General features: G+C 57.7%; 2 protein-coding genes across 2 annotated transcripts; one reads left to right on the forward strand and one right to left on the reverse strand.

Annotated features, from left to right (window-relative positions):
- Positions 1-200: 200 nt before the first annotated feature.
- On the reverse strand, positions 201-9,666 carry CRYBB1 (crystallin beta B1). The gene is made up of 5 exons (XM_005298479.3): positions 9,266-9,666; positions 7,194-7,312; positions 2,583-2,715; positions 1,666-1,808; positions 201-570 (listed from the first exon to the last, which is right to left on the reverse strand). Exons 1-5 carry the CDS (start codon positions 9,449-9,451, stop codon positions 390-392), a joined length of 762 nt encoding a protein of 253 aa, XP_005298536.2. The 5' UTR covers positions 9,452-9,666; the 3' UTR covers positions 201-389.
- A 198-nt stretch (positions 9,667-9,864) lies between these two features.
- On the forward strand, positions 9,865-23,817 carry CRYBA4 (crystallin beta A4). The gene is made up of 4 exons (XM_065568930.1): positions 9,865-19,329; positions 19,878-20,019; positions 20,836-20,978; positions 21,215-23,817. The coding sequence occupies exons 2-4, from the start codon at positions 19,990-19,992 to the stop codon at positions 21,360-21,362; spliced, it is 321 nt and encodes a 106-aa protein (XP_065425002.1). The 5' UTR covers positions 9,865-19,329; positions 19,878-19,989; the 3' UTR covers positions 21,363-23,817.
- The last annotated feature ends 1,311 nt before the right edge of the window (positions 23,818-25,128 follow it).

The raw sequence follows: 25,128 nt of genomic DNA on the forward strand, positions 1-25,128 counted from the left end.
CAGAGCAAACCCCAACTGTTTGCAGAACCATCGCCCCCGCTCCCTCAAACCCCAACTGTCTGCAGAACCACCTTCCCCTCCCCAAATGTCCAACACTGAAGCTCAGAGCATTGAGCAGTTTAAACAGGGTAAGAAAGTTAGAGGGGCTAGGAATTTCCCCGAGAACAATCCAGCGCAGAACAGACTCCGAGGCTGCTGTAGTTGTCTGATTTTTTGTATTGATTGATTTTGCATCACAATGTACAGGACATCCAATAAATGTGCAATATACAAGGAAAGTGCCAAGAAAGGGGATGCAAGAGAGAGGCAAGATGGGGGCTGTTCACAGAAAGTAGCAGGGGTGTCGAGGTGCTACGTGGCCCAGGATTGCTAGCTAGCAGGGAGCACGCTCACTTCGAAGGAGCATCAGGACCGGTGAAGCAGCCTTTCTGATCCCACTGCATGTCCCTGATGCGACGGATAGACTGGACCTGGGGCTGGAAGGCCGACCATTCATTCCAGTGTCTGAAGTCTCCTCTCTCAAAGAGATATTGGTAGCCTCGGTAGCCAGGATACTGGTATCCAACCCAGCTTTAGGGAAAGCCAAAATAAAGCATCTCAGAGATGTAGGCTATTACAGGCCACACGGCACTGGGGCTCACCTGGATCAGTGGGCCAGTATTTAAATCAGAAGCCATCAGGTGTACATCTATTGCCAGGGCCGGCTCCAGGCACCAGCGCAGCAAGCAGGTGCTTGGGGCGGCCAACAGAAAGGGGCGGCACGTCGGACTCTTTGGCGGCGGGTCCCTCAGTCCCTCTCGGAGGGAAGGACCAGCCGCCGAATTGCCGCTGAAGAACGAAGCGGCGGCGGTAGAGCTGCTGCTGAAGTGCCGCCGATCGCGGCTTTTTTTTGTTTCCCGCCACTTGGGGCGGCAAAAACACTGGCGCCGGCCCTGTCTATTGCCACAAAATATCAGGGCCGTAGCCCCCTGGCCCTTGCATGGTGGGCAGCACGGAGCGCCAGGCTGTGGAGCCAGTGTGAGCGAAGGCCACAGGTGGTACATGTTTCACATGAAGCATTCGAACATATGAATTTTCACCCACCCAGTGGGCTTTGCTCGCACTTGTGTGAGTCTAGTGCCCTGCGCTGCCCAGGTGAGGGCACTGCCCTCTGCTACAGGACCCCCTCACACGCCTCACTCCTGTTGCTAGGCAGGAGAACCGTGGCTGTCAGGCTCTCGGTAATGCAGGGCTGGGGTGCCCGGTGCCCCTGCCCTGAACAGGCTCCTCTGCTCTCGGGCTCGGCTGTGACCAGACAGGGCTCTGCTGTCAGAAAGCCCCTCGTCCAGCATGGCCTGGCACTGAGGGACCCCCGCATGCTGTGCAGGATTTCGAATGTTTATTGACTCTGGAACCAGTCTCCCACCTGGCCTTCCCTGTGGCTGTGGCGGGGTATAGGCCTGCTCTTGGCACCACATCCAGATAGTCCAGGGATTTCCCCAGAGCTAAGAGGAGTCACTGGCTCTTCTTGGCAGCAGGGAAACCCGTCAAAGGATTTCGCTGTTGGTTCTAACATGCAATGAGCAAACAGAGGCTGGGAGATTGGGTGTGGATCCCCCATGCCGCGCTCCTGGGGTCTGTGGGGGGCAATAGGGTGCGGGGCAGAGGGGGAGTGTGTCTGCTTACGTTCCACTGGACACTTTCACACTTCCCACCCGGTCACAGAAGCCGTGAGCCCAGAGGCTGGGCACGTCATCTTCCTGGATTTCCATCTTGTTGCCCTTGAAGTCAGCAGATTCAAAGAGGGAGATTTTATAGCCATCAGCCGCCTGGGGAAGACAGCAGGGTAGAACCAGCTCAGCGGGCTGATCCACACTCACGTGCCAAAACACCAGTGGGCTCATGCCACGTAACCACGGGGGCTCAGAGCCCAGCATGGGGCAGCTGGACTGGCAGCCAGCAGCAGCAGTAGAAATGACTTACATGGTCCAAAGCCCAACACACAGGGTTAGTCACAGGAAGGGGAGCCTCCTTGCTCCGAAGCAGAGGGGGACGGGTGGGCTTTGGGGAGGGGAGCTGTGGGGGGCGCTGATACCCAAGCTGGGGAGAGGGGGGAGCTCCCTTCATTTGTAGCAGAGAAGATGGACCTGTGCTCCCCACACTCCTTTGCTTTAGCCCCTGCCTGCGTTGAACGGTTTATGAAGCGAGCAGCTTTGTGACCACACCAAACAACAGTGCATCTGAAAGTGCCAGAGGCCAGTTTGGCTGCAGGTCCCAGCTGATCACCCGCAGGGCCTAGGAGGAGTCCTCCCCCTCCCCCGACCTGCAGCATGATTCACTGGCCCAGGTGCGTTTCAAGGCTGTGCACCTCCGGGAGGTGGGCTGCTGGGTTGCACAGGCTACGCTTTCCTCCCAGTGGCAGAGCCATTATCCCCGACAGCTGTGGGGCACAGCTCTGATAGGGGGTCCTGTTCACCAGCGTGAGGACCCAGCCACCCCCACATGGCATCTCCAGAGCCCACGCTTGTTTTCTACTCCTTTATGGCTTGTACTTTGCCCTCCTGAAAGCAGCCCAGTCGGACTCTAGGTCCAGTCTCTCTTACCATCTTGATGGGACGCATGGACCTGAAGCAGTCGCTCCTGTAGCTGCTGGACCAGGTATCCCAGCGAGGATACTCGCCCTGCTCCAAGATGAACATCTCTCCGCGCAGGTTGGACTGCTCAAAGGCCACCCAGCTGAGGAGAGGGGTGGGGGCAGAACATGAGGAAGGCAGCAGTGAGCAGGCCGCAGAGCTACACACACGAGACAGGTTAGAAATAGCTACGGCACTGTCTCATCTCCTGCAGTGGGGCCTGGGCTCAGACTCGCTCGCCAGCCAGCAGCTGAGCTCAGCTCACCTGGGAATTCCTAATCATTCCCACTTCCCTGCCTCCGTCTCTTCTCTCGCCCTGCGTGCCTAAGGGAAATGCTCACACAGGTGTCAAAACAATCGAGAAGTAGCCATGCCCCCAGCGGGATGTCCAGGGCGCCAGAGACACGCAACACGCGGCGATAGAACTGGGAGGGACTCCCGCAGGGCCCGCTGCCAGGGGTTGTGTTCACTGTTGCACGTCTCTAGCCTTTGTTACAGACAGGGACTTTACAGCCTCTCTTCCATGATGTCAGCTGCCGTTGCTGCTGCTGGCCCAGGAATGTGGAACTCAGCCCATGTCAGTCAGCAGGAAGTATCAGCATATTGCGGGCTGGTAAGTGATCCAAGTGTCTCTACCCACCCTCCCTCCCGCACTGTCCCACACGGGAGACCACGTGTCTTTGGGCTGTGTAATCCTGGCTGCCTTGCGTGATTTACTGCCCCAGTGGCCATCAGATCAGGCACGTGTGTGGATGCCAGGACACAGCAGCTCCTGGCCTGTTCCGCTGAAATAGCACATTTTGAATAACATGAACAAGTGCCCTGGGCTGGTCTCCATTTCATGATCCCAGGGCTCAAGGCTCACAATGCTCGAACGCGGGCACCGATCTATGGATTTGGGGGCTGAATTGCAAACAGCAAGGTATAAACCTTTGGTCCTGAATAGTGCTCCGTTTACACCTTTCTTACGGCTCCCCCGCACTTCCCATCTCACCCTTCCCAGCTCTGCTTTATTTAGAGCTCGTCCTCCCAGGCTGATTCCCCCTCCCAGGCTGGGAAGGACCATTTACGCTGTCACTGTGCAGTCTGCTTCCTGAGCCCGCACCCTTGGCCAGCTCCACCCCCCTGGTGGATGGTGCGTGGTCAGGCTGGCCGCTTGGCTTTCACCATTGCGTTTCACTTTCCAAGGAATGCACGTTGCAATTGAAAGTGCTCTTGGTACCTCCTCAGCTGACTCTCCTGGTCTAACTGGAGTCTGCAAAGCACTTTGTCTCTGTCGGTCAGTGATACGCAGGGCCCGGCTGTGCGTTTTCCAGCTGAGGGCTCTGCTCCAACCAATTCCCCTCGTGATAGAGTTTTCCCACGTGATGCTTGTGTCATAAAGTCTCTTCATTTTACCCGAGGAGCTATCCACAGCTTCCCTGGCACGGCACATAGCTCCCCCCACCCCCGTTCCTCCTGCTCCCCCCAAGCACCCTACAGAAGATCTGCTGAGCTGCTCAGCTCCTGCCCAGACATAACAGCTGCTGCAACACTCCCGTCTGCTCATTAACTCTCCTCAGAACAGCATCAAAAGACATGGCAGATGCTGGCCGCAGTCCATAGGATGATGTAGCCATCTACATCCCGAGGCCATGTCAACTCAGCATTTCTCATCAAGTTTCCCCCAGCTGCACTAGCAGCAGAGGCAGCCATGGTGTACGCACTCGCGTAGGTCAGGTCCTAGGGTCTGGTGAAATCATTGGGTTGTGGTTGTGCTGGGGCGGTGGGAGTTACTTTTGTAGCCCCAGGGAGCTGATAAAGGGCAGGTTTAATAAAGCATCAGGCGCCATTACAGACTGTTGCTTTCATACTGTCTGAATCTCGAGTCATTCATGACAACCAAACTGATACCGGGCCAGCTCCACTGGTACAGTGATCGGCTTTGCATTGTTCTATGGCTGCAGACTCTCGTCTCGGTAGGTCAGGTCTGTCGCTCCTAAGACCATGTCGGAAGCAAATGCCAAGCACATCGGCAGTGATGCATTCCTTTGCTATTCTCATGAAATACTGGGGTGTTCAGGGGTTCTCCTGTCTTTACAAAACAAGCACCACAAACTCTGCACCCGCATTTCCACCTCTGCTCTGCATCCCACCTCGTCATAATCCTCCTTTAGCTTAGAGTTTTGTAACCCCCAAAATGTCCATGGGTTTCAGGTTACAGCTTAATCTTAATGCTTCTTCCCCTGTTTGTCCAGTACAACAAGAACGACACTGAGCATTGACACAGCACTTTACACCTTCACAGGAGGGATAAATTCATCAGGTGTGTTACATCTGTCATTCAAAGTACGCGAATCAAAGATCATGCCAGTGTCAGTCAAAAACCAACTCCTAATGCCTCTTGTCTCCTATTGGGGTCTCCTTTTCTTTTGTACAATATTGTACATTCCAGACTGCCTCACTGAGACCAAAACACCCTTCCAGTGGCATTGCTTGGGGTCATCACAGACTGTGTCGGCTGAAGTCCCTATGCTCTTTTAATAGCAAGATCAACCATCTGTACAGTTAGCAACTGGCATTCACCTGGAGGTTACTGCAATTCCCATGACTTCCACCTATTCATGCTTCCTTCACTGCTGCTTTTAACACAACACGTGGGGCTGCCCTGAGGCCTTCCCCTCTCATACCCACACTAGCTTGGTGTTGCCTGTATTACAGGCTGGGTGAGCGGCTATTCCAAGAACTTGGGTAGTTTTGCCTTGGCTTGCCCTAAATTTACAGCATTCTTTCATTTTATGGCCAATCTTCCCACGGTACCAGCGCCTGAGGGCAATGTTCCCCTTGCTTTCTCTTTGTTGGCAGTGCTCTTTGTTTTACAAATGGAACCTAATAGCTTCTCAGAGTCTAGTTGGACTCCCTTTTCTTAGTCATTAGGAATCATAGACAAAGGCCACTCCACATTCAAACCTCTCTTTAAGATGAATGCGCTCCTGGGCAGCTCTAATGTCTGCCAACGTGGCAGCTAAATTCACCATCTCTGCACAGCCTGGCACCACCACTCTCTACTGGCTCAGTGCTTCTCGCCCAGAAATGTTATCCCACACTTCTGGCACCCTCTGAGCTTGCAGGAAGATCTGGTCCCCATGGCCAGGAGGCCAGTTCCCTGTTGGGAGAGAGGATGAGAGGGCCAGCACATGCCTTGCAGAGCTCCAGGACACAGCAATGGAGCAGTTCCATGCCTGGATCTCCCCAGCATTGCACCTGGTGTCATCAGTTCCCCCTGCCCGGCGGGTGTAACCTGCTACCAAATGAGAAAGGTGCTGGGTGACTGCGAACTAGACTCCCGTCCAGGGAACTCAACCGTTCCTGTTCAGGCTGTCCGTCACTTGCAGGAATCGATCCAAACCACTCCCCGAGCGGCTTGCCTTGACCCAGCTTCATACTACTCTTGGAGTTCACAGGGATACTAAAGGGTAATGCAGTATTAACAGAAACGACGACACAGTAATGTCCCGTCCTAACTCCTCACATTTCAGGTGACAAGGAGTGCTGCTATAAAACTGCCATCAGGGGAGGCGGCGTGGTGCTGAATGCCTGAATCCCCCAAGTGAAGCACCACCTAACGCCGCTGGGCAGAGGCAGTCTGCAGTCTTGGTTAACCTTTGCCAGAAGGACGGGACTGTCCCTCTAAAATACAATGGATGGTAATAAAGCCATGGGTCTGTACTGCATGCCTGCCCCTTTCTCTGGAATAGCTTCTTTCAACCTCTGGTGAGTTGCACAATTCTCTGTGTAGAAGGGGTCATTTCCCTTTTCTGCAGGGTACATTTTGTGTCCTTTTCTGACAGACACTCACTCCAGACAACTCCGAGCCCCTCAGGAACTCCATTCCCCAGGGATGATCCTGCACAACTTCATTTCTTTGCACAAGAGCTGTTTGGATTATAGACACGCAGACGTGTCTGAAAGCCCCGAAGTCCAGGGTCTGCCTCCTACATTATTTCCTGGTTCAAATGTAAGTTAAAAGAAAGATTCCTTGGGGGAGCACTTGTTACACACACACACACACACACACACACACACACACACACACACACACACACACACACACACACACACACACACACACACACACACACTTCCGCTGCTACAGACTAGGGCAAATCTGACTTCCTAGAAAGCTGAACCGCCTTCATTTTGGGTGGCCAGGCCCAGCAAGGTGTCTCAGGCTGGGCCTCCTAAATCACCAGCCACTTCTGACGGTCTTGGCCTACATGTCCTGCATTGCCTTGGCCTTGCTAACTGATCTGGCTCCAGGAATTGCATGGTGTTGTATTTAAGAGGTTAATTATAATGGCAGGTTGTGGCAATGTTAAATGTAGTTTGATGCGCTGGATCCAAAGATCACAAGTTCCCAGCAGTGGCTGATAACATTGTACAGACTCTTGACACACGTGAATGGAAGTCAGCGGCAGGGCTGTGAGCACTGAGTTGTGCCTCCTAGTACAGTGGCTGCCTTTTGAACCCTGCCATTAACTCTGCCTGCCAGACCCCTCTGAGAGCCTCTCGTGTGCCTCCTGCCCCGGCTGCGTCACTTACGGGCCAGTGCTGACAATGACGCTGCGCACCCGGTCGAACCCACGGTCGCCTAGGTTCAGGCACTCGTTTGTGAACTCCATCTTCCTGCCCTGGAAATTCTCCTGCTCAAAGATGACGATCTGCAGGGAGCCAGAGGAAAAGGGTTCAGAACCGGCAAGAGCAATAGCCCCCCCCGGGGGGTTAGCGGCAGATAGCGTTCAGCCTGGCTCTCCCACAGCTGCTGCGCTGCCATCAGTGTTACCTTCCCCTGGAGTCAGCAGAATGCTAGGACCGACGGGAACAGCTGCAGCACAGCCCGCATGCTCTACCTGGATGGAGCTTGTGCACTGAGCACCTGGAGCAGGTGCATGCCACCACTACCTAACTACGCTCCCTCTGGATGGCCCTGAGAAGTTCAGCAGCACAGTAGGTGCCCTCTGCGAGGAAGTATCTGCAACATTTGGCAGCTGTTAGAGGCTTAAGGATTTTCTATTGTGTCAGTCCTGTTTTGAATTGCTCTCTCTTGCCGCAGGGTGGGCTACGGCTTCTGCTTTCTTCCCTGACTACTTACAACTGTTCAGCTTAATCCTGTGACATTTCAGGGACCTGAAGAGATGTGGTGGGAGGGACTTCCAGTGAGTCTCAGTTAGGATGCCCCATCCCACCCCGGCTCACTCTGACCCGCTGCCCCAGGACCAGTCTCCAGTCGTTCTAGGACAGTGCTGACTTGAATACGCCCCTCTAGTGAGCCCAGTGGGAGCAAGCTCCCGGTTACTTCTCCCCTTCCTGCTTTTTGTCCCCGGCTGACAGCCACTCTGCAAATGGCCTCAAACCAGACTCTAGCTTTGCACCTGAAAAACGGCGTGTGCCTGTGTGGGGTGCATGGCACAGCCACAGAGTGGGGACTGGGGCTGAGCTACGCAGTGACACACCCAATCCAGGGAAACAGGCAATTCTGCAGGGTCCCTCGCTTTCACAGCGTGGATTTTGCAGCTGCAAAATCAGAAGCTTCATCTAAAGCTGTGGCCTTTGCTGTCTGGAGGTGGCGTGCGTGTACCGGCAAGGGTGGCTTTCCTCCCCATTCCTCCCGTGGAGTCAGCAAGGTTCAGAGCAACAGAGGGTCCTGTGGCACCTTTGAGACTAACAGAAGTACTGGGAGCATAAGCTTTCGTGGGTAAGAACCTCACTTCTTCAGATGCAAGAAGAAGTGAGGTTCTTACCCACGAAAGCTTATGCTCCCAGTACTTCTGTTAGTCTCAAAGGTGCCACAGGACCCTCTGTTGCTTTTTACAGATTCAGACTAACACGGCTACCCCTCTGATACTTGAGCAAGGTTCAGGTTCTTTCAGAGCACACCACTGCCATCGGCCCTTCCAGGAAAGGATCCTAGTGTCAGAGCCATGTGGTTTAGACACCAGCCCAGCCTCTCCTGGAGCGGGGGGAGAGCAGCTGCAGCTCACAGCCTCAGCCCCAGCTTGAGAACTGCCCTGCTCCTAAACCCCTGTCTTGGATTTTTCTAGCAGCAGGAGCAGGAGAGAGTGGTGTGAAGCATCAGACCCCAAGCCCACGACTCGGCAGAGCACCTGGAGCCATTCCCTGTGCAGGCCAGTACTCAGCCTCTAGGGAGTGGTGGCTAAAGCACTAGAAGACATGCTGGACAGGCTGATTCTGCCTCTGCCTCTTGGCTTTTCTCCTTCTCTAACTTCTGTCATTCCCACACAGCCGCTGTTCCGGACGCCTCGTCACTGGGATTTGGTGCTTCACAGAAGGCCTGGTGGGAATCCACGTAATCGTTTATGGGCTGCTCTGAGGAGGAGTTGGCTGCAAGTGCAAGGCAAGGGCCAGTGCAGGGAGCCCGCTTGCCAGGGCCTGCTCAGGGGAACTGCACTGCCCCTGCGAGGAGAAGGCCTGTCCTAGTGGGGTCCTAGGCCTGGGCAGCTGGGGCTCATGCATGATGCTCCAGAGCTAAAACCTTGCTCTTTAGCCTGACACATTCCCCAGCCATCCATGGCACCTTGCTGCTGAGACACTTCCCTGCTGCCTGTACCCGCCCCACCGCACCAAGCACGGGCTGGTCATCCCAGGGGGCTTACCCTGAAAGCTTGCTTGGAAGGTTGCTCAGCCTTCGTGTTCGAAACAGGAGTGTGGTCTGGATATGGGGCTGGGGCCAGAGCTCCCTTCTCCTTGTCATCAGCAGCCTGGCTGGCAGCAGCAGTTTTCATGGTCTCCGCCATGGCTGTGGTCAGCTCAGGTGGAAGAGGGGCACCGAAAGGAGACATCGTTTGCAGGTTAGTGTGTATGTCACAAAACACCCCTCCCCTGACCGAGGCCCCAGCAGAGGGTTGTTCTCTCCTCCCTTGGGCTGCTCTGCCCACCGTACAGTCTGCTTGCAGCTAGCCCAGCGAGCCAGCAATGGTCCTCCACACCCAATGGAGTCCTGCCATCCCCTTTGACTGCCTCAGCCCCCCTGCCCTCGGGGGGCTCGCGCTGGCGACCCCAGGCCCACGCTGCCTCCTTGCCCCTCTTTAGCTGGTTGCTTCTTTTGCAGTTGAGTGGCAAGAAATAACTGGGGCTGGGTGGGTGCTGGGATAATGGATTCCTGTGCCCTGCCCGTGCCCCTTTGGGGTCACTCCCTGCACATGGCCCAGAGAGGGGGTCTGTCCCTGCTCCCCGGGCCGGGCCTTCTGCCCTGCCGGCCCTTCGCCAGGGTCTGTCCCTGCTTAGGGTTACCATATCTATTAAATAAAAAAAGAGGACCCTCCACGGGCCCTGGCCACGCCCATTTCCCCACCCCAGCCCCGCCCCAACTCCGCCCCTTCCCCACCCTAACTCCGCCCCCTCCTCCCTCCCACTCCCAGCCACGGGGAAAGGGCTGCCCGAGCGCTACCGGCTTCACGGTTTGCCGGGCAGCCCCCAGACCCTGCGCCCCCGGCCGGCATTTCCCCAGCGCAGCTGGAGCCCGGGAGGGGAAGTGCCCGGCCGACGGCTGGGGTCCGGAGGCATGGGGGCTGCCTGAAGCCCATAGCGCTCAGGCAGCTCAGCTCTTAAACAGAGCCGAAGAGTCAGGGGAGGAGCAGAGCCGCCATTTTCCCGGACATGTTCGGCTTTTTGGCAATTCCCCCCGGACGGGGGTTTGAGTGCCGAAAAGCCGGACATGTCCGGGAAAAAGTGGACGTATGGTAACCCTATGGACCCTGCTCCCTGGGCCGGGCCCTCTGCCCTGCCGGCCCTTCGCCAGGGTCTGTCTCTGCTCCCTGGGCCAGACCCTCTGCCCTGCCGGCCCTTCGCCAGGGTCTGTCTCTGCTCCCTGGGCCAGACCCTCTGCCCTGCCGGCCATTTGCCCAGGGTACTTTGTCTTCTTACCTGGGCAGCTGCTGCTTCTCGGTGGAATGAACGGGAATGTGTTTTGGGGTCCAGTGAAGCCCCCACTTTATAGCCTGGCAAGGACAGACCCCCAGGCCGGTGCACAATGGAAGTGCTAGCTCATCAGTGTCTGCCCTGATGCTCGCAGTCATCACATATTGCAATGTAGTCAATGAACTGGAAACCTCTGTCAGGCCCCATGCACAGCCGCTGAACCCAGCACTTTCCATTGTGAGCCCGGGCACAACAGAAGGCCTGACGGGGCTGCTTTCTGGCCCCGCATTGGAGTCCTGCTGCTGGGAGTGCAGACACCCAGCCAGGGCGCATGCAGAGCAGTGCCCAGCCCCAGCCCCCACACCGCCACCTCCATAGACTCACAGCCCCCCAAAAAGCCTGGCCTGCTGCTCTGGGTTCCTCTGAGAGGCATGGGTCCCCAGGGCCCTGCTGCCCTCCCCGCAAGGCCCAGGCTTCTCCGGGGCCCAAACGGCCACAGCTCCATTGCAGGGCAGATACGCAGGTGGGCTTGGAGCAGGAGGAGCCTGGCGGGGCCAATCTAGGGCTGATGGCCCTACAGGAATCCTCCGGCCCCCTCGCTCAGAGGGTTAACCTCACTCAGGGATGGTCAGAGAGGCGGTGGGGTGGGGCGGTGTGGGGCCTGGCAGAGCCCCTAAGGAACCTCCCAGGGCTCTCCCAGCCCCTGCTTGGTGTGCTTGGGGCTGCACCCCCCCCCACTGCCCATCACCCCTCCAGTAACCAGCCCTCCCAGAAACCCCTCCCTGCCGCCTTCACATTGCAATAGCCAGGCCGGACTTGGCACACGCTGGGCCACGGGCCTCGGTGTGGGAGCAAGGGCCTCCCCTGGGGAGGGTCAATGGGATATGGGGCACTGACAGGTTGGGGAGAGGCCCTGAAACCCCCTCCCAGGGGGCACATTGAACCCCTCTGCAGGCTCAGCCTGGGCCTCTCTCTCTCACTGAACAGGTGGGCCGGGCCGGGGCTCCACTCCCACCATCACGCTAGCCCCAGCCCAGCCTTCCTTTGCTTTCCTCTCTATCCATAGCCTCACAGGCTGCGACCAAGGTCTGTCTGGGATAGCTGGGTACTTACGCCCTCCCGTTACCGTAGTACTCGAGCCCCTCGCAGCATCAAGCGACATTACCCGCCCCACGCCCTGGGCGCCAGGGCAGGGCTGTTAGCTCCATGGTACCGATGGGAACGGAGGCCCAGGGAGACTGCCTGACCTGTCCAAGGTGACACAGGAAGCCTGTCTCTGAGACAGAGATCGAACGTCAGGGTCCTGAGTTCAGAGATCTATCCACTAGGCCGTCCTTCCTACTGGACCAGTCCATACCTGGGTGTCAGTGACAAGGGTCTGTCCATCACCACCTGCTGAGCGATCGACCCCTTTGTTATGTTGGGAACTTCCTTTCTCCTGCTAGTATTGAAAACAAATTCTCGGCCTGATTCCTGGTCACGAGTGCTTAGGCCAGGCCTGTGGGCCTTTTCCACGTCTTCATAATCATCTAGTTTGTGCGCCTGTATAATACAGGCCATAGAACTTGCCTGAATTAATTCCTGTTTCACATCCACTAGCTGTGGTTGAACTAGAGCAGATCTATTAGAAAAACATCCGATCCCTTGATTTAAAAATGGCCAGTGATGGAGAATCGCCTGGGGAGTTGTTCCAAGGGTTAATTATCCTCGCGGTTCAAAATTTATCTAGCTTCAGCTTCCGGACACTGACTCATGTGAGACCTTTATCTGCTAGATCAGTGGTTTCCAAGCCTTTTATTAAGGCGACCCATCAACAGTATTTTGTCTCTTTTGAGGAACCCACCATTAACCCTGCTCCCCCTTCCTCTTCTCAACCCTCCAGACCACTGCTCCCATCTCCCTGCGTCCTCTTCCCCAGTCCACGTGAGCACCCAAGCTCCCTGCTCAGCTTATGATCTTGTCAAAAAAAGATATGCTGTTAGTTTGACAAGAACTCTTTTCCACAGACTCATGATGACTTGTCAGATACCTGATGAAACTCCGCAGCTGGACGCTCAGCAGGCTGCAGTGTTTGGGACCCATCACAATGGACTTGTGTGCTCTCAGCTTCCAGGGCCCAGGCCCTGCCTCTGCCTGTGTGTCTCCAGGCACACTCTCAGGTGCAGATCTTCCTTCCAGCACCCCCTTCTGAGTACTGAGACCTTGCAGTCCAACTGCGTAGCCTTTGAGATTAGCACCATCTCCCAGCTACGTGCACATTTCCTTTTCCAGAGCTCCAGCCCTGTGGCACTCTGGGTCACAGTTCACCGCCTCAGGGACATGTGGTAGCTGAAGCGAACAGACAACGGCTTTACAAATATTTCCAACGCAATCACCCTTTTCTTTCCCTTGCAGAAGAGATATACAGATCCAGAGCATGACACACCTACACACCCTTCCTTGTCTCAATTTCCTCACCATTCCTGAGTGGTTCGGGGGATTTGGTGAGAGTCGTCTAGTGGGTCCAGGGTCCCCCTCACAGCTCCTGGCTTCTTTTCCAGTCTTAGAGTTTCGCTCTGACCCCTGCAGTCAGCAACCTTCCACTCTCCCAAATAGCCAGGGCCGGCTCCAGGCAGCAACAAAGGAAGCAGGTGCTTGGGGCGGCCAATGGAAAGGGGCGGCACATCCGGGTCTTCGGCGGCAATTCGGCTGCGGGTCCCTCTCTCCCTCTCGGAGGGAAGGACCCGCCGCCGAATTGCCACCGAAGAATGAAGCGGCGCGGTAGAGCTGCCGCCGAAGTGCCGCCGATCACGGTCTGCAAATAGCCCTCCCTTTTGTAACATCCAGATCCCAATCAAAGGGGATCGAAGTCCCACACCAGGTGACCTGTTGCCGGGTTACTAGCTCACTTGGCAGAACCAGTTTTCTTGGTTTGGTCACAGCCATTGTAATGTTCAGTTAGAGCTTTTCAAATGTCTATGAGTCTTGATAGTCCACACTCATTAGTCCATTGATCACCTATTCCCCACTTCCAGTGAGGGAGTTGGGGAAGAAGTTAACCCCTTGCACTAACAGGCAGCACAAGATTAAACAGGTAAATGGAGTCACACATACTATTTCATTAAAATAATGCAGAAATCTCCCATATTCTCCACAATTATACCACTCTCCTTTAATTCTTTATTACCCAACTCCTTTATCAGATGTTCCATTATTTTGTTCAGGATCTATGTCAGGCTGGCAGCCTATGACTACCTGCGTCATTTCATTTACCCTTTTTAAATATTGCCACAACATTAGCTTTCTTCTAGTCTTCTGGAACGTCCCTCGTGCTCCGAGACTTATGAAAAAGCAACATGAATGGTCCAGAGAGCTCCTCAGCCAACTCTTGAAAAAACTCTTGGATGCAAGTTATCTGAATCTGCTGATTTTAAAATGTCTAATGTTAGTAGCTTCTGCTTAACATCCTTCTTGCTTACGATTGGAATGGAAAGTATTTAATCATCATATGGTATGATTACATCATCTGACCTTTTCCCAAATGCAGAGCAAAAATATGTATTGAACACTTCAGCCTTTTCTGCATTATTATTGACAGTTCTACCATTTCCAACTAGTAATGGACCAATACCACCGTTAGGATTCTTTTTGTTCCTAATATACTTAAAACCTTCTTATTGTCCTTAACCCTGCTGGCCATGGATTTTTACTTGTGTCCTTTAGCTTCCCTTAAAGATTTTCTACCATTTCTAGCTTCTAATTTATATTCTTTCCTATCAACGGTCCCTTTTTCCATTTGTTATATGTTGTTTCTATATTTTCTGCAGCTGCTTTCACTTCTCCTCTAAGCTAGGCTGCTTTTTTAATCAGTGTGACCTTCTTTCTTAACTGTGGGATTGTGGCTTTTTGGGCATCTCGTAAAATGTCCTTTAAAAGTTCCCAAGCATCAGTCATATTTTTCTGTTTAAATTCTCTCTCCCAAGTGATTTGACCCATAATAGTTTTCAGCTTTGTGAAAGGGCTCCTTTAAAGCTCCCAAATATATACATTACTGATTTGGACTTTATTCTGTTTGTGCATCACAAATGTAATTAAGTCGTGATTATTTGCATCTACGCAACCACTAACTTTTAGTTTTGTGATCACTTCCTCTTTATCTGTCAAGACACAGACTAATTTAGAATTCCTCAGTGTTGGATGGAACCCATTTTGAGTTAAGGTTTAGCAGTTCCAAGGATGTTTTCTTCCAGCACAGCCACCAACTTGCACTTCATACACAGACTTCAGGCAGGAAAGAGAACATGGCACATCTGATGCAGCTCACCTCCACTGATCCTTCGCTGGCCATCTTGATACCACATGTAGAGTTGGACCTAGAAGAAAGACCTTTCCCTCTCCAACCTCCCTTTGAAACGCTCCTGTTAGCTGCTTCTGTTCCTGGCTCTCGAGTTCTCCTAGCAAGTGACTTTGTGTCTCAAATCTCTCTGCTTATCTCAGCTCAGCTCTACCCTCACCAGGAGGGAGCACTGGCGCACTGAAAAGAAAGGCCCACCGTTACAATGCTACATACAGCACAGCTTAACCTGAGGCTTGCGTTAAATATCGGCACTGGTTTGAACCCCACACAATCCAAACCTGAAGAAGGACTTGCCCCAGGCCCTGTGGTCCAGACCCATCCGCCATCCTGATGGAGCACAAAGGGGAGCAGCACGCAGGGCCCCTGCTGAGCAAGCCGGCTGCTCCCACCCAAGCTGGCCCAGAATCTGCATCCACCTGATTTATTTGTTCCTGTAACCATGCTTTGCCTTCCCATCCTCTCCCATGGCTCCGGCTGCACCACAGCCAGGCTGTGTGAAGGCAGCCCTCATGGAAATGAGCGTCACCTCCCCGCAGGGGGGCAGGTAGCCTCACTCCGGGGGGTACCAAAGCACAGGCCAGTGGGGGCGTGGGGGTGGCTCACCAGCGTGAGGTTGGAGCGCAGCCAGGAATCAGTCAGGTCACGCCCATTCCATGGCACTGTGCTCCCTGCATGTGCCCCCCTCCCCCCGAGTGTTGTGGGAGCAGCTGCTGTAAAGCCGGGTGCCAGAAGTGCACACACAGAACAGGCAGCAGCCTCAGGCTCTGGCCCCAAGGGAGACCTGTACAAGCTCAGGTTTCAGAGTAGCCGCCGTGTTCGTCTGTATCCGCAAAAAGAACAGGAGTGCTTGTGGCACCTTAGAGACTAACACATTTATTGGAGCATAAGCTTTCGTGGGCCACAGCCCACTTCATGGGATGCATAGACTGGAACATACAAGCTTAGGGAGCCAGGCACCTCCTCCGCCAGCGCGTACAGGCACGCTCAGCCAGTCCTGTCACACACAAGACGTTTCAGAGCAGGGTGCTAGAGAGACACGGTCAGGGTCTCACTCACAGCTGCCCGCCCCCACTCACCCACCCCCTGACTCAGCCGGGGGGGCTGCTGGCACTGGCTGGGAGATGGGTGCAGCCCCATAGGAAAGAGCGAGACGCTCTCCCGCACTGGATGGGGCAGCAAAGCAGGCACTGAGGGATGAGCGAGGCCAGAGGCCCCCCGTTCTCCAGGAAGGCCGCTCAAGGCAGAGCCGCTGTTTGCCATCTGGAAGGAGGGTGACCCCCTCGGGGATGAGCCCAGGGCAGTCTCTGCTGCATTCGGGGTCTGGCTGAGCAGGGAGCCTGGCACTGCTGGCTGGGCCGTGCGTTAGCTGCTCTACAGAACAGTCTTTGTTCTGCCCCAGATCCCTGCCCGCCATGTGCTGAGCTAGGGGTTTCTGTAATGCTCTGCCTGTCTCTGTCTCTATCTGGAGGTTATAAAAACCCAGCCAGAGCCACTGCTGGCCAGGTCACCTCCCCGGGAGTCCAGCTGCTCCTCACCAGGTAAGTGCAGGGAGCAGCCTCCCTTGGCCAGCGCTCGCTTCAAGATGCTCTTTGACTTGGAGCTGGAAGGGCGCGTGGGCACCCAAAGGGACGGGGATTCTCCAGGGAGGCTGAGCAGGACTGTCCGACCGGGCAGGAGCAGCAGTTTGCTGACGGGGCCCAAGGACTCTGTCCTGGAGCAGAGCGTCCGCCCGTAGGAACCTGCTGGCCCTGAGGCTCAGGTTGAGGTTGGACACGGGGCGGCAGCATCTAGCGATGCTGATGAGAGCCCTGCCCTTCGGGCGCTCACACAGCTCCGCCCCGGCACCCTGCAGGACACGCCAGACGCAGGAGCCAGCGGTGACAGAAGAGGTGGCAGAGAAGGCTCAGAGTTCCCAGCTGCGGCAGCGTTGTGGGGTTAGTGCTCTCGGCTAGTGTCTGAGCTCAGACTGCCCTGGGCGTGGTGGAAATGCAGGGACAGCAGCTCGCCAGCATGGCTGGGCTCCGGGGATGATGGACTCCTAGGAGCCGCACTGCTTTCTCTCCTACTCGATTGCAGCGGCTCCCGCCAGGGGATTTGTCCTGAGGGCAGGGGGTTGTCACCGTAAAACCTCCCTCTGGGGCTGCCACTGCAGGAAGCATCCTTGGCAAGGTCCCGAATCCTCACAGAGAGGGGCTAAGTCTGGGCTTGACGGGCTGGCTGCAAAGAGCCAGCCGTTCCAGGGCACTTACAGTCCCAGCTGCCAGGACGGCGAGTGAGCCGGAGGGAGCCGACAGACACAATTATGTTGTAGACAGCAGCAAACACTAACTAGGGTCAGACCTAGCAACAGGTGCTGGGGCCTGAGCACCCGAGTGGAGAGAGCAGAGCAAATGCAGGCCTGAGCATTAACTCCCTGGGGACTGGGCTGCATCTGAGATGCAGGCACTGGGTCATGTGATCGGGATGAGGCATCTGTGCTTCGTGTCTGTGTCCCACCCCAGCAGGGGGATCCCAGCCCCCCATCCCACCCACGTGCCTTCCAGATGAGCCCCTCCCTCACCCATGAAAGCACCAGTGTGTGCAGACAATGGGAGTGGTGGGGTATCCCTAGGGTGCCTGGCCCTAGCTGTGGCACCGTGCCTTAGGCTGGGGCCTCCTGCTGCTCTCCATGTCCCCACAGGGGTGTGATCCAGGGCACAAACTGGCCATGGGGCCGTGGCACTGGCTCAGACCCAGATGGCCGTGGCTGCAGGAGGGAAGGGCTAGAGGAGGGGTTAGCAATGGCAGAGGAAGGCACCAGCTCAGTGGGGTGACCTCGCCCTTCCATCCCAGTCCCCTGGGGAGGGTTTCTCAGCCTGCAGCCAGTTGCCAACAACACAGATTTGTGTGGAGCAGATTTTAACCATCTGGTCTTCTCGTTTCCTCCCCAGGACAGAGCCACAATGAGCCAACACTGCACTAAGTTCTCTGGCCTCTGGAAGGTATGGTCGGGTGAGCTGGGGTCTTGGGGGGAGCATCGCCGGGAGCTGGTTTGGCATTAGGACCCGTGCTGAGACCTGGGCAACAGGACCCGCTCGCTGGGATCATGGTAAAGCTGAAAGTCCCCCATGGCCAGTCCCATGGCGAGCCTGCGCACGGGGAATGTCTCAGCCACAGCTGGGCGGGGGTTGAAGGGACACCCCCCTTCGCCCCCCTGCTGCTGATACGCCTGGGAGGGTGTGTGGGGGGTGTCTCTCTAGGCCCCAGGCTGCTGAATGCCCAGAAATCACTCCTTGCCAGGCACAGCCGGTCTGCCCCGTGGCTGTTGTCTCAGAGCCCTTTCCTGGGCCCTAGGCACCAGGCCCGTCCCAGCTTGGTACAACAGGGGATAACGGGCAGTGGGGACTGGGGGGCACACGGTGACACGTCCCCCCCAGCACAGCCAGGTGGCTCTGGTGGAGCAGCCCAGCTCTGTGTGGTGGCGTCTTCTCCAGCGGGCTCTGGAGGGGCAGTGGGGTTCAGTCCGAGGGCGTGTTACATGCGTGTTTGGTGCATGCAGAGCCGGTCTCCCTGCACCCCGCTCTGGCTGAGGTGGGGCGATGTCTGGCCCGGGCGTGGGCACTGCTGCTCTCTGCTGGACTCAGCAGGCTTGGGTTCCATGGCAGAGCATCGGGCTGGGGCAGGGCCTGCGAGCCAGGCTCAGCCATGCCACGGGAAGGCAGTGAGCCGAGTGCAGTGCCCTTCCTGCTGCTGACAGGGCAGAGACTGGGAGTCACGTTCCCTGGGAGCTGCAGGCGCTCAGTGCCTCTGTCGGCCAGGCCCCTGTAGCGGGGCTCGCTGCAGGCAGGAGCCAGAGATGGGGCAGGAGTGGAGGCCCAGCCCAGCCCTCCCCTCCACTCTCCTCTCCCTGGAGCACCGGACTCCCCCCAGCCCCAGCTCTCACAGAGTCTGGCCCAAGATGTGAACCCCTTGCCTGGCCCAGACCCAGCCAAACCTTTCATGCACCAGAGGAGTTAACCCCTTCCCTGCTCCCATGCAGCCAGCCGCCCCTCCCCCCCGGGGGCTGAGGCCAAACCCAGGGGCAGGGAGGCGGCTGGACGTGAAAACCACTCCCCTGCCTGCAGGGTCCTGGCTAAGGGCAGGTCACAGCACAGTCCATTGCTCGTTCCCCGCTGCACTTTGCCTGGCCAGGGCCTGAGCTGCAGCACGATGACCCTGGCGTGGAGCCTAAGGGGATGTCAGCCACATGCCTGCAGCAATGTGTGAGCTGCCCCAGGGCTGTGGGATGCCCCCGGCGCCCTCCAGGAGCCAGGGAGAGTCGCTCCATGATGCCAGAGCAGCCCCCTGACCCCGTCTGTCCCCCCAGATCCTGGTGTGGGATGAGGAGTTCTTCCAGGGCCGGAGGCAGGAGTTCACCGCCGAGTGCTACGACGTGAGGGCGTGCGGCTTCCAGACGCTCCGCTCCTTCAAGATTGAGAGTGGCGCGTGAGTCCCAGGACGGCCCTGCCCTGCTCCCAAACTGCCACCCCATTGCTCCCTGGAGAATGCTGCGTCCGGGGGGGGCTGTACGTGCCCCAGGGCATCCTGGGAAACTGGGGATTTCAATTACATTTTGTCCCTGGAAATGCTTGGTGTTTGGCCCCGAGAAATCGTTCTGCTTCCCGGAGTGGTGTCAACACGTCCCAAGGGGCTGGCAGCCCCAGCCACGCAGCCCAGCCCAGCCCCTTGGAGCTCTCCCGGGGCAGGCACATGCATCCACCTCTAGCTCATCTATGGGCGCCCGGCTGCCAGTGCCGAGCCCCATCTCCCCCACAGGCGAGCGGGTGCCACGGGCTGGGGAGTGATCAGCGGGGCCCTGGGACCCAGAGCAGAGACAGGGAGCCCACATGCCGGCGGTGGGCACGGATGCAGAGCTGGCCAGTCAGTCATCCCAGCTGAGGTCGCCTGTTGCCCTGGCCCTGGGCTAATGCGGTCGCCTGAGCACTCACGGCCCCTGATCTCCCTGGATACCCGGGCTCTGGCTTTCCCCACAGGTGGGCAGGCTTTGAGCACGTGGGCTTCCAGGGGCAGCAGTTCGTTCTGGAGCAAGGCGAGTACCCTCGCTGGGAGGCCTGGAGTGGCAGCCACGCCTACCACGTGGAGAGGATGAGCTCCTTCCGCCCCATCGCCTGTGCTGTGAGTAGGGCTGGGGAGCTGCCTGCAGGGTGGGCCGACTGCTCCCCCGGGCCTCCCCATCCGCCCGCACACCCCTATTCCTCCCACCCGGCCTCGCTGGCCCCGCAGAGCAGTGGGTTGACCAGACAAGTGTGGCCGGTGCTCCCCCTGGGGACGCAAGTCACCGCTCTCATGGCCTTGGCCTTGGCACACAGGTCCCCGCTGCCCCCGGCCCCTGGGGGTGAGGCTGGCACAGCCCCAGGCTCAGGCTGTAGGGACGTGCGCGTTAGCATGGACGGGGCTGGTTCCATCTCCCATGTCTGTGGGGGGCGCTGCCCAGGACTGACCCAGTGCCCCTAGACTCACCCGCGAAGGGACACGAAGGTTGGGCTCAGGCCCGGCCCTTCTTTGGGATGCCCGGCGGGAGTTGGGCAGCATGTGCTGACGCCCATCTCACTCCAGGGACCAGGTCCCGGTCTGGAGAGAGGAGGTGTTGTGAGAGTCACCCCCCCTCAGTGCCGGGTGAGAGTCACCCCGTGTGCACCCTGGGCCCGAGACCCCTGCAGCGAAGCCACGGAGAGCCACCCCCGAGCTCCCCGAGGCCTCTCACTGTCAGAAAGGGCCCCAGCCCCCAGTTAACCGGGGTGCTTTGTGGGTGCCCTTTGAGTTGCTCTGAGCCCCGGCTCCTAGAGGCAGGGGCCCGTTTCTGCTGTCTCGTCCGCTGGGTGAAGCAGGAGCAGCCCTGGGGCAGAGCGGCCCTGTGGAGCAGGCAGGCCCTGCGGGGGCATCAGGAGGTGTCCCCAGCCCACCTGCAATCTCTCTGTCCCCTCGCGGCAGAATCACCGGGACAGCAAGATGACGATCTTCGAGTGGGAGAACTTCCTGGGGCGGAAAGGGGAGCTGAGCGACGACTACCCTTCGCTGCCAGCCATGGGCTGGGGGAGCAGCGCGGTGAGCTCCTTCCGCGCTCACTCTGGCGCGTGAGTACCTCCGGGGGGAGGAGGGGGCCATATGGCTGAGCCCCAAACCCACTGAAGCTGCCAGGCCCCTGCAGGGTCCCGGGGTGATGCTGTGGCTGCGGAGAACCAGGAGTTCAGACCCCCCCACGTACTGTAGTCTGTGGGGCCCCCACTGCTCTGTCCGCACGACCCCCGCCCTGCTGCCCTGGGGTTGGGGCTGGCTGCAAGGCGATGGCTTCTCCTGTTTTCTTCCGCAGCTGGGTCTGCTCCCAGTTCCCTGGGTACCGAGGCTTCCAGTACATCCTGGAGTGCGACCGTCACGCGGGCGAATACAAGCACTTCAGGGAGTGGGGCTCCCACGCGCAGACCTCCCAGGTTCAGTCTATCCGGAGGATCCAGCAGTGAGTGCTGCCAACCGCCAGGCCGCAGCCGCCCCCTTCTGCCCCTCAGCGTCTTACCCTACCCGCCTTCCACTGGGGCCCCCGGCTCCGGGCCCACTCGGCTGAGCTCAAAGCCAAGCTCAATAAAGGTACACTTGTCTAACCTCCCAGCGTCAGGTCATGCAGTGGGGCAGCCCGACTGGCTCTTTGTCCCTTGCTCCAGCTACTGGACGTGTCGGCCAGGGAGCAGCGTGTCCCCCGGGGACTCGTTAACACAGGCAGCCCAGAGCCGCAGGCACACAGGCCTGGAGGGCTGGCAGCTGGTGGGCAAGGATGCAGAGCTGGCCAGCTAGTCACCACAACCTATTGCCCTGGCCCAAGGCGCCCCAAGGCAGAACACAGTCCCCCCGAGAGCAGGGGCAGGCCTAGCTCCGGACCTTCCCCAGTCCTAGGCAGCCCCGCAGCACTGCCAGTTTACCGCTCAGGGGCACTGAAGGGCAGCCTGCCCCTCTCTGGCCTGGGCCGGGGATGGGGACTAAGGGGTAGTCCAGAAATACAGCAAACTGCAGCCCCCCACGGCGAGCCAAATGGGAGCCTGCCGTCTGGACACCTGGATCCCGAAGCAATTCTCCTGGTAAACACAACAGAGACTGAGGACATAGGCAGCATCCAGCCCTATGAGAAACCACCAAGACGTCTGCCTGAGGTGCACAACAGACCATGACAAGGCAGCGTCAGCCCCACCCCGCCCTGGTGGTCCTGCAAGGAGAGAACCTGGATGTGGGAAGCCAGCTGGAACGTTAACTGAAACCACACGAGTGGAGCCAAGTGCCCATTGCTAGTGTGGGCTCTGGGACTGAGCCCCCTTCCAGGAGAGAGGGTCCCCGGGACAGGGGAAGAGGCCGCAGCAGAAGCAGAGAAGACTTTGCAATAGCTAGGGTGTCTTTACTGCTAGTCACCCTGCTAGGATGCTGGGCCCAGGAGGAGTTCCCTGCCCGGAGCAGTGCGTCTGGGAGGCCCCTTCGGAAGGGCAGCCCCTGTACGGTGTCTCCAGTCGGGATCCCAGAGCTGGAGGCACCGAGCCCCACAGGCCTTTGGGAACAGGCTAGTCTAGATTTCCAACCAGGCACAACGGCCAGCCCATGCCATGGTTCGCTCACCCTCCTCTGCTGGGCAGCGCCTGGCGAGGGAACACGCTGGCTGCCCACCGGGAGGTCAGGCTGAGAGACTCCCTTTCGGAGACTGGCAGAATGTGTCCAGGCAGCGCTTCACTGGGCGCTCCCCCATAGCGGGTGCAGGGCCGAACGTGGAGTCTGTCCAGCATTGCCGGCTTGGCCTCCTGGAGGGGAAATGCAGGGGCAGTCTGGAATCAGAGATGGGCCCATGCCATGGAGCTGGGACCCACACGTTCCCCACAGGGCGCACTCAGACTCAGCCCCACTAGAAAGAGAGACCCCAGCTGCCAAATTCAGCTCTGGATCCAAATCCTCGTGCAGATGCTCCTGGAGCTCAGGGGTCCAGCCCACAGTTCTGATCCAGCCTCTCTCGGCCGGGAATCCTGACCAGGGCGAGTTTTCGGGGCATCCAGCTGAGAGTAGCTGGGCGTGGGACCCCCGGAAACCAGCATCTGCGCTGGACCAGTCTCATTCTTCAGCAGCTTCTCCACCAGCAGCTCCTGTGACAATGCCAGGGTGACACCCCGTGGCCACTAAGGAAACTAACCCCAGCTCCAGCGGCACACCAGCACTCTCAGTGGGCTCTGCAATACCAGCCAGCCCCGAGACACTACGGCACAGCGTCCAAGCGAGTCATGAAAGCCTCACTGCATCCGGGGCCCTGGTAGAGCGAAGCCAAGACAGGTGTGTTGCTAATGAACATGGGGGACTTGCCCTGTGCTTTGCCCCACACTAACAATAATATAATAACAAGCTATACTCCGAATCTCTAGCACCTCTCACCAGTGGGTCCCAGCACTGTGCAAATGCATGCTGTGTGCGTCGTTTGTCACCAAAGCCTCTCTGCACAGTACAGGTGGTCAGGGAGCTTACAGATGGTTCCTTAAGGCACAAGGGAATCTCTGGCTGTCTCACAAGTATGCAGAGCTAAAGACCCGAGGTGGTCTAGGAGGGGACGCACTGAGAGCTGGCGGGAAGTTTTGGAAGAAGGGTTCGGCCGAACCAAAGCTGTTTGTGGGAAAAGGCTGGGTTCCACAAATTGCTTGTCACTAAAATAGTTTGGGGGGTAAGTTTGGAGATTGTCAGAATGTCGCATGTGGGAACTGTCAGAATAACACAATCTGTGCATTTGCCTCACAACAACTTTTCCTTTAGAAATGTAAATTAATTATAGTACCAAGAATTAAAAATCAAAAAGGTCAATATTGAAATGAAACGTTTCCATTGACCCCGCGCTCTTTGTTCCCAGACAGTCACTTTACACAACTTTCAAGATTTTGACTTTTCATCCCAATTCGGGAGGGGGAAATCTTTCAAATTCTCAAAAGTTTTCCCAGCGCTTCCTGGCCAGCCCTCGCTGCTGTCTGGGGTCGTGAATCAGCCCCCCTGTCCCCAGCTCTGGCCCTAACTCTCTGCATTCCCTCTGTGCCCTGATGGAGGCACCTTCCCAGGAGCTGTGGGTAAATGAATGCTTGCAGAGTCCCCTGCGGATGACAGCCTGTGCCATGGTGCTGGATGACCCCTCTCCAGCATAGACCTGCTGGTAGGTTAGGGAGCGGGGCCTCCCCTCCTTAGGACACGAAGGAGCATGGGTGGCCAGTGAACCAGCTGTTGGGGGACGCTAGCCCCTGGCCCCTCCTCTTCTGCCTGAGGCTCCACCTCTCACCCTCCCCTTCTGCTCTCGTGGCCGGGGATAAACCCCTGGCTTGGGGCTGATGAAGCTGGGCTCCCCGCTTTAGACTCTGCACAGCATGAAACCATGACGTGTCTCAGCCGGAGCCCGGTGACTGGGGCCAGGGTCCCCCAAACAGGGCAGCCTGCTCGCTCTGCAGGTCTCTGATGGTGGTACCAGGCCCCTGAATGGACTGAAATGATACAACAGGGGAATCACTGCAAGCCCCTCCCAGGTGGCTCCTTCTCCTCTCTTCCCTGACCTCCCTCCTGCTTTCCTGTCTCCCATCCAATTCCGCCCCTGGCCACAGGATGGCGCTCTCTCCCACCTGCACCTACCCTGCACAGAACCACACCCGCAAGCGGCCATGGACAACTCCACTTTTCATCCTGTATCTCCGCCCTCCCACGTTCTGACCCACACGCCTGCACCTCCCGAGGTGCACTCCCCCTCTCTCACACACAGGCTGTTTCCACTGCAGTGTCAGCAGAACTCGAGTGAACAGCCGCTGGGTCTGTTCCCCAGGCCTGGAGCATCTCCGCTCATTTGTAACCCCAGGCTAGGAATTGTTGAATCCGGAGGCTCTGGCGCCTACTCTGCATTGTGGGAGCCCGAGTCCAACCACCCATGTCCCAGACTTCCCAGTGCCCCCCCCCAACCCCCGCCCCAGGTGCCCATATCCCAGACTTCCTAGTGCCCCCCCCCGCCCCCGCCCCAGGTGCCCATATCCCAGACTTCCTAGTGCCCCCCCGCCCCGCCCCAGGTGCCCATATCCCAGACTTCCTAGTGTCCCCCCCCCCCGCCCCAGGTGCCCATATCCCAGACTTCCTAGTGCCCCCCCCGCCCCCGCCCCAGGTGCCCATATCCCAGACTTCCTAGTGCCCCCCCCCGCCCCAGGTGCCCATATCCCAGACTTCCTAGTGCCCCCCCCCCCCCGCCCCCGC

Source organism: Chrysemys picta, chromosome 15 (assembly GCF_011386835.1).
Source record: "Chrysemys picta bellii isolate R12L10 chromosome 15, ASM1138683v2, whole genome shotgun sequence".
Taxonomy (NCBI): Eukaryota; Metazoa; Chordata; order Testudines; family Emydidae; genus Chrysemys; species Chrysemys picta.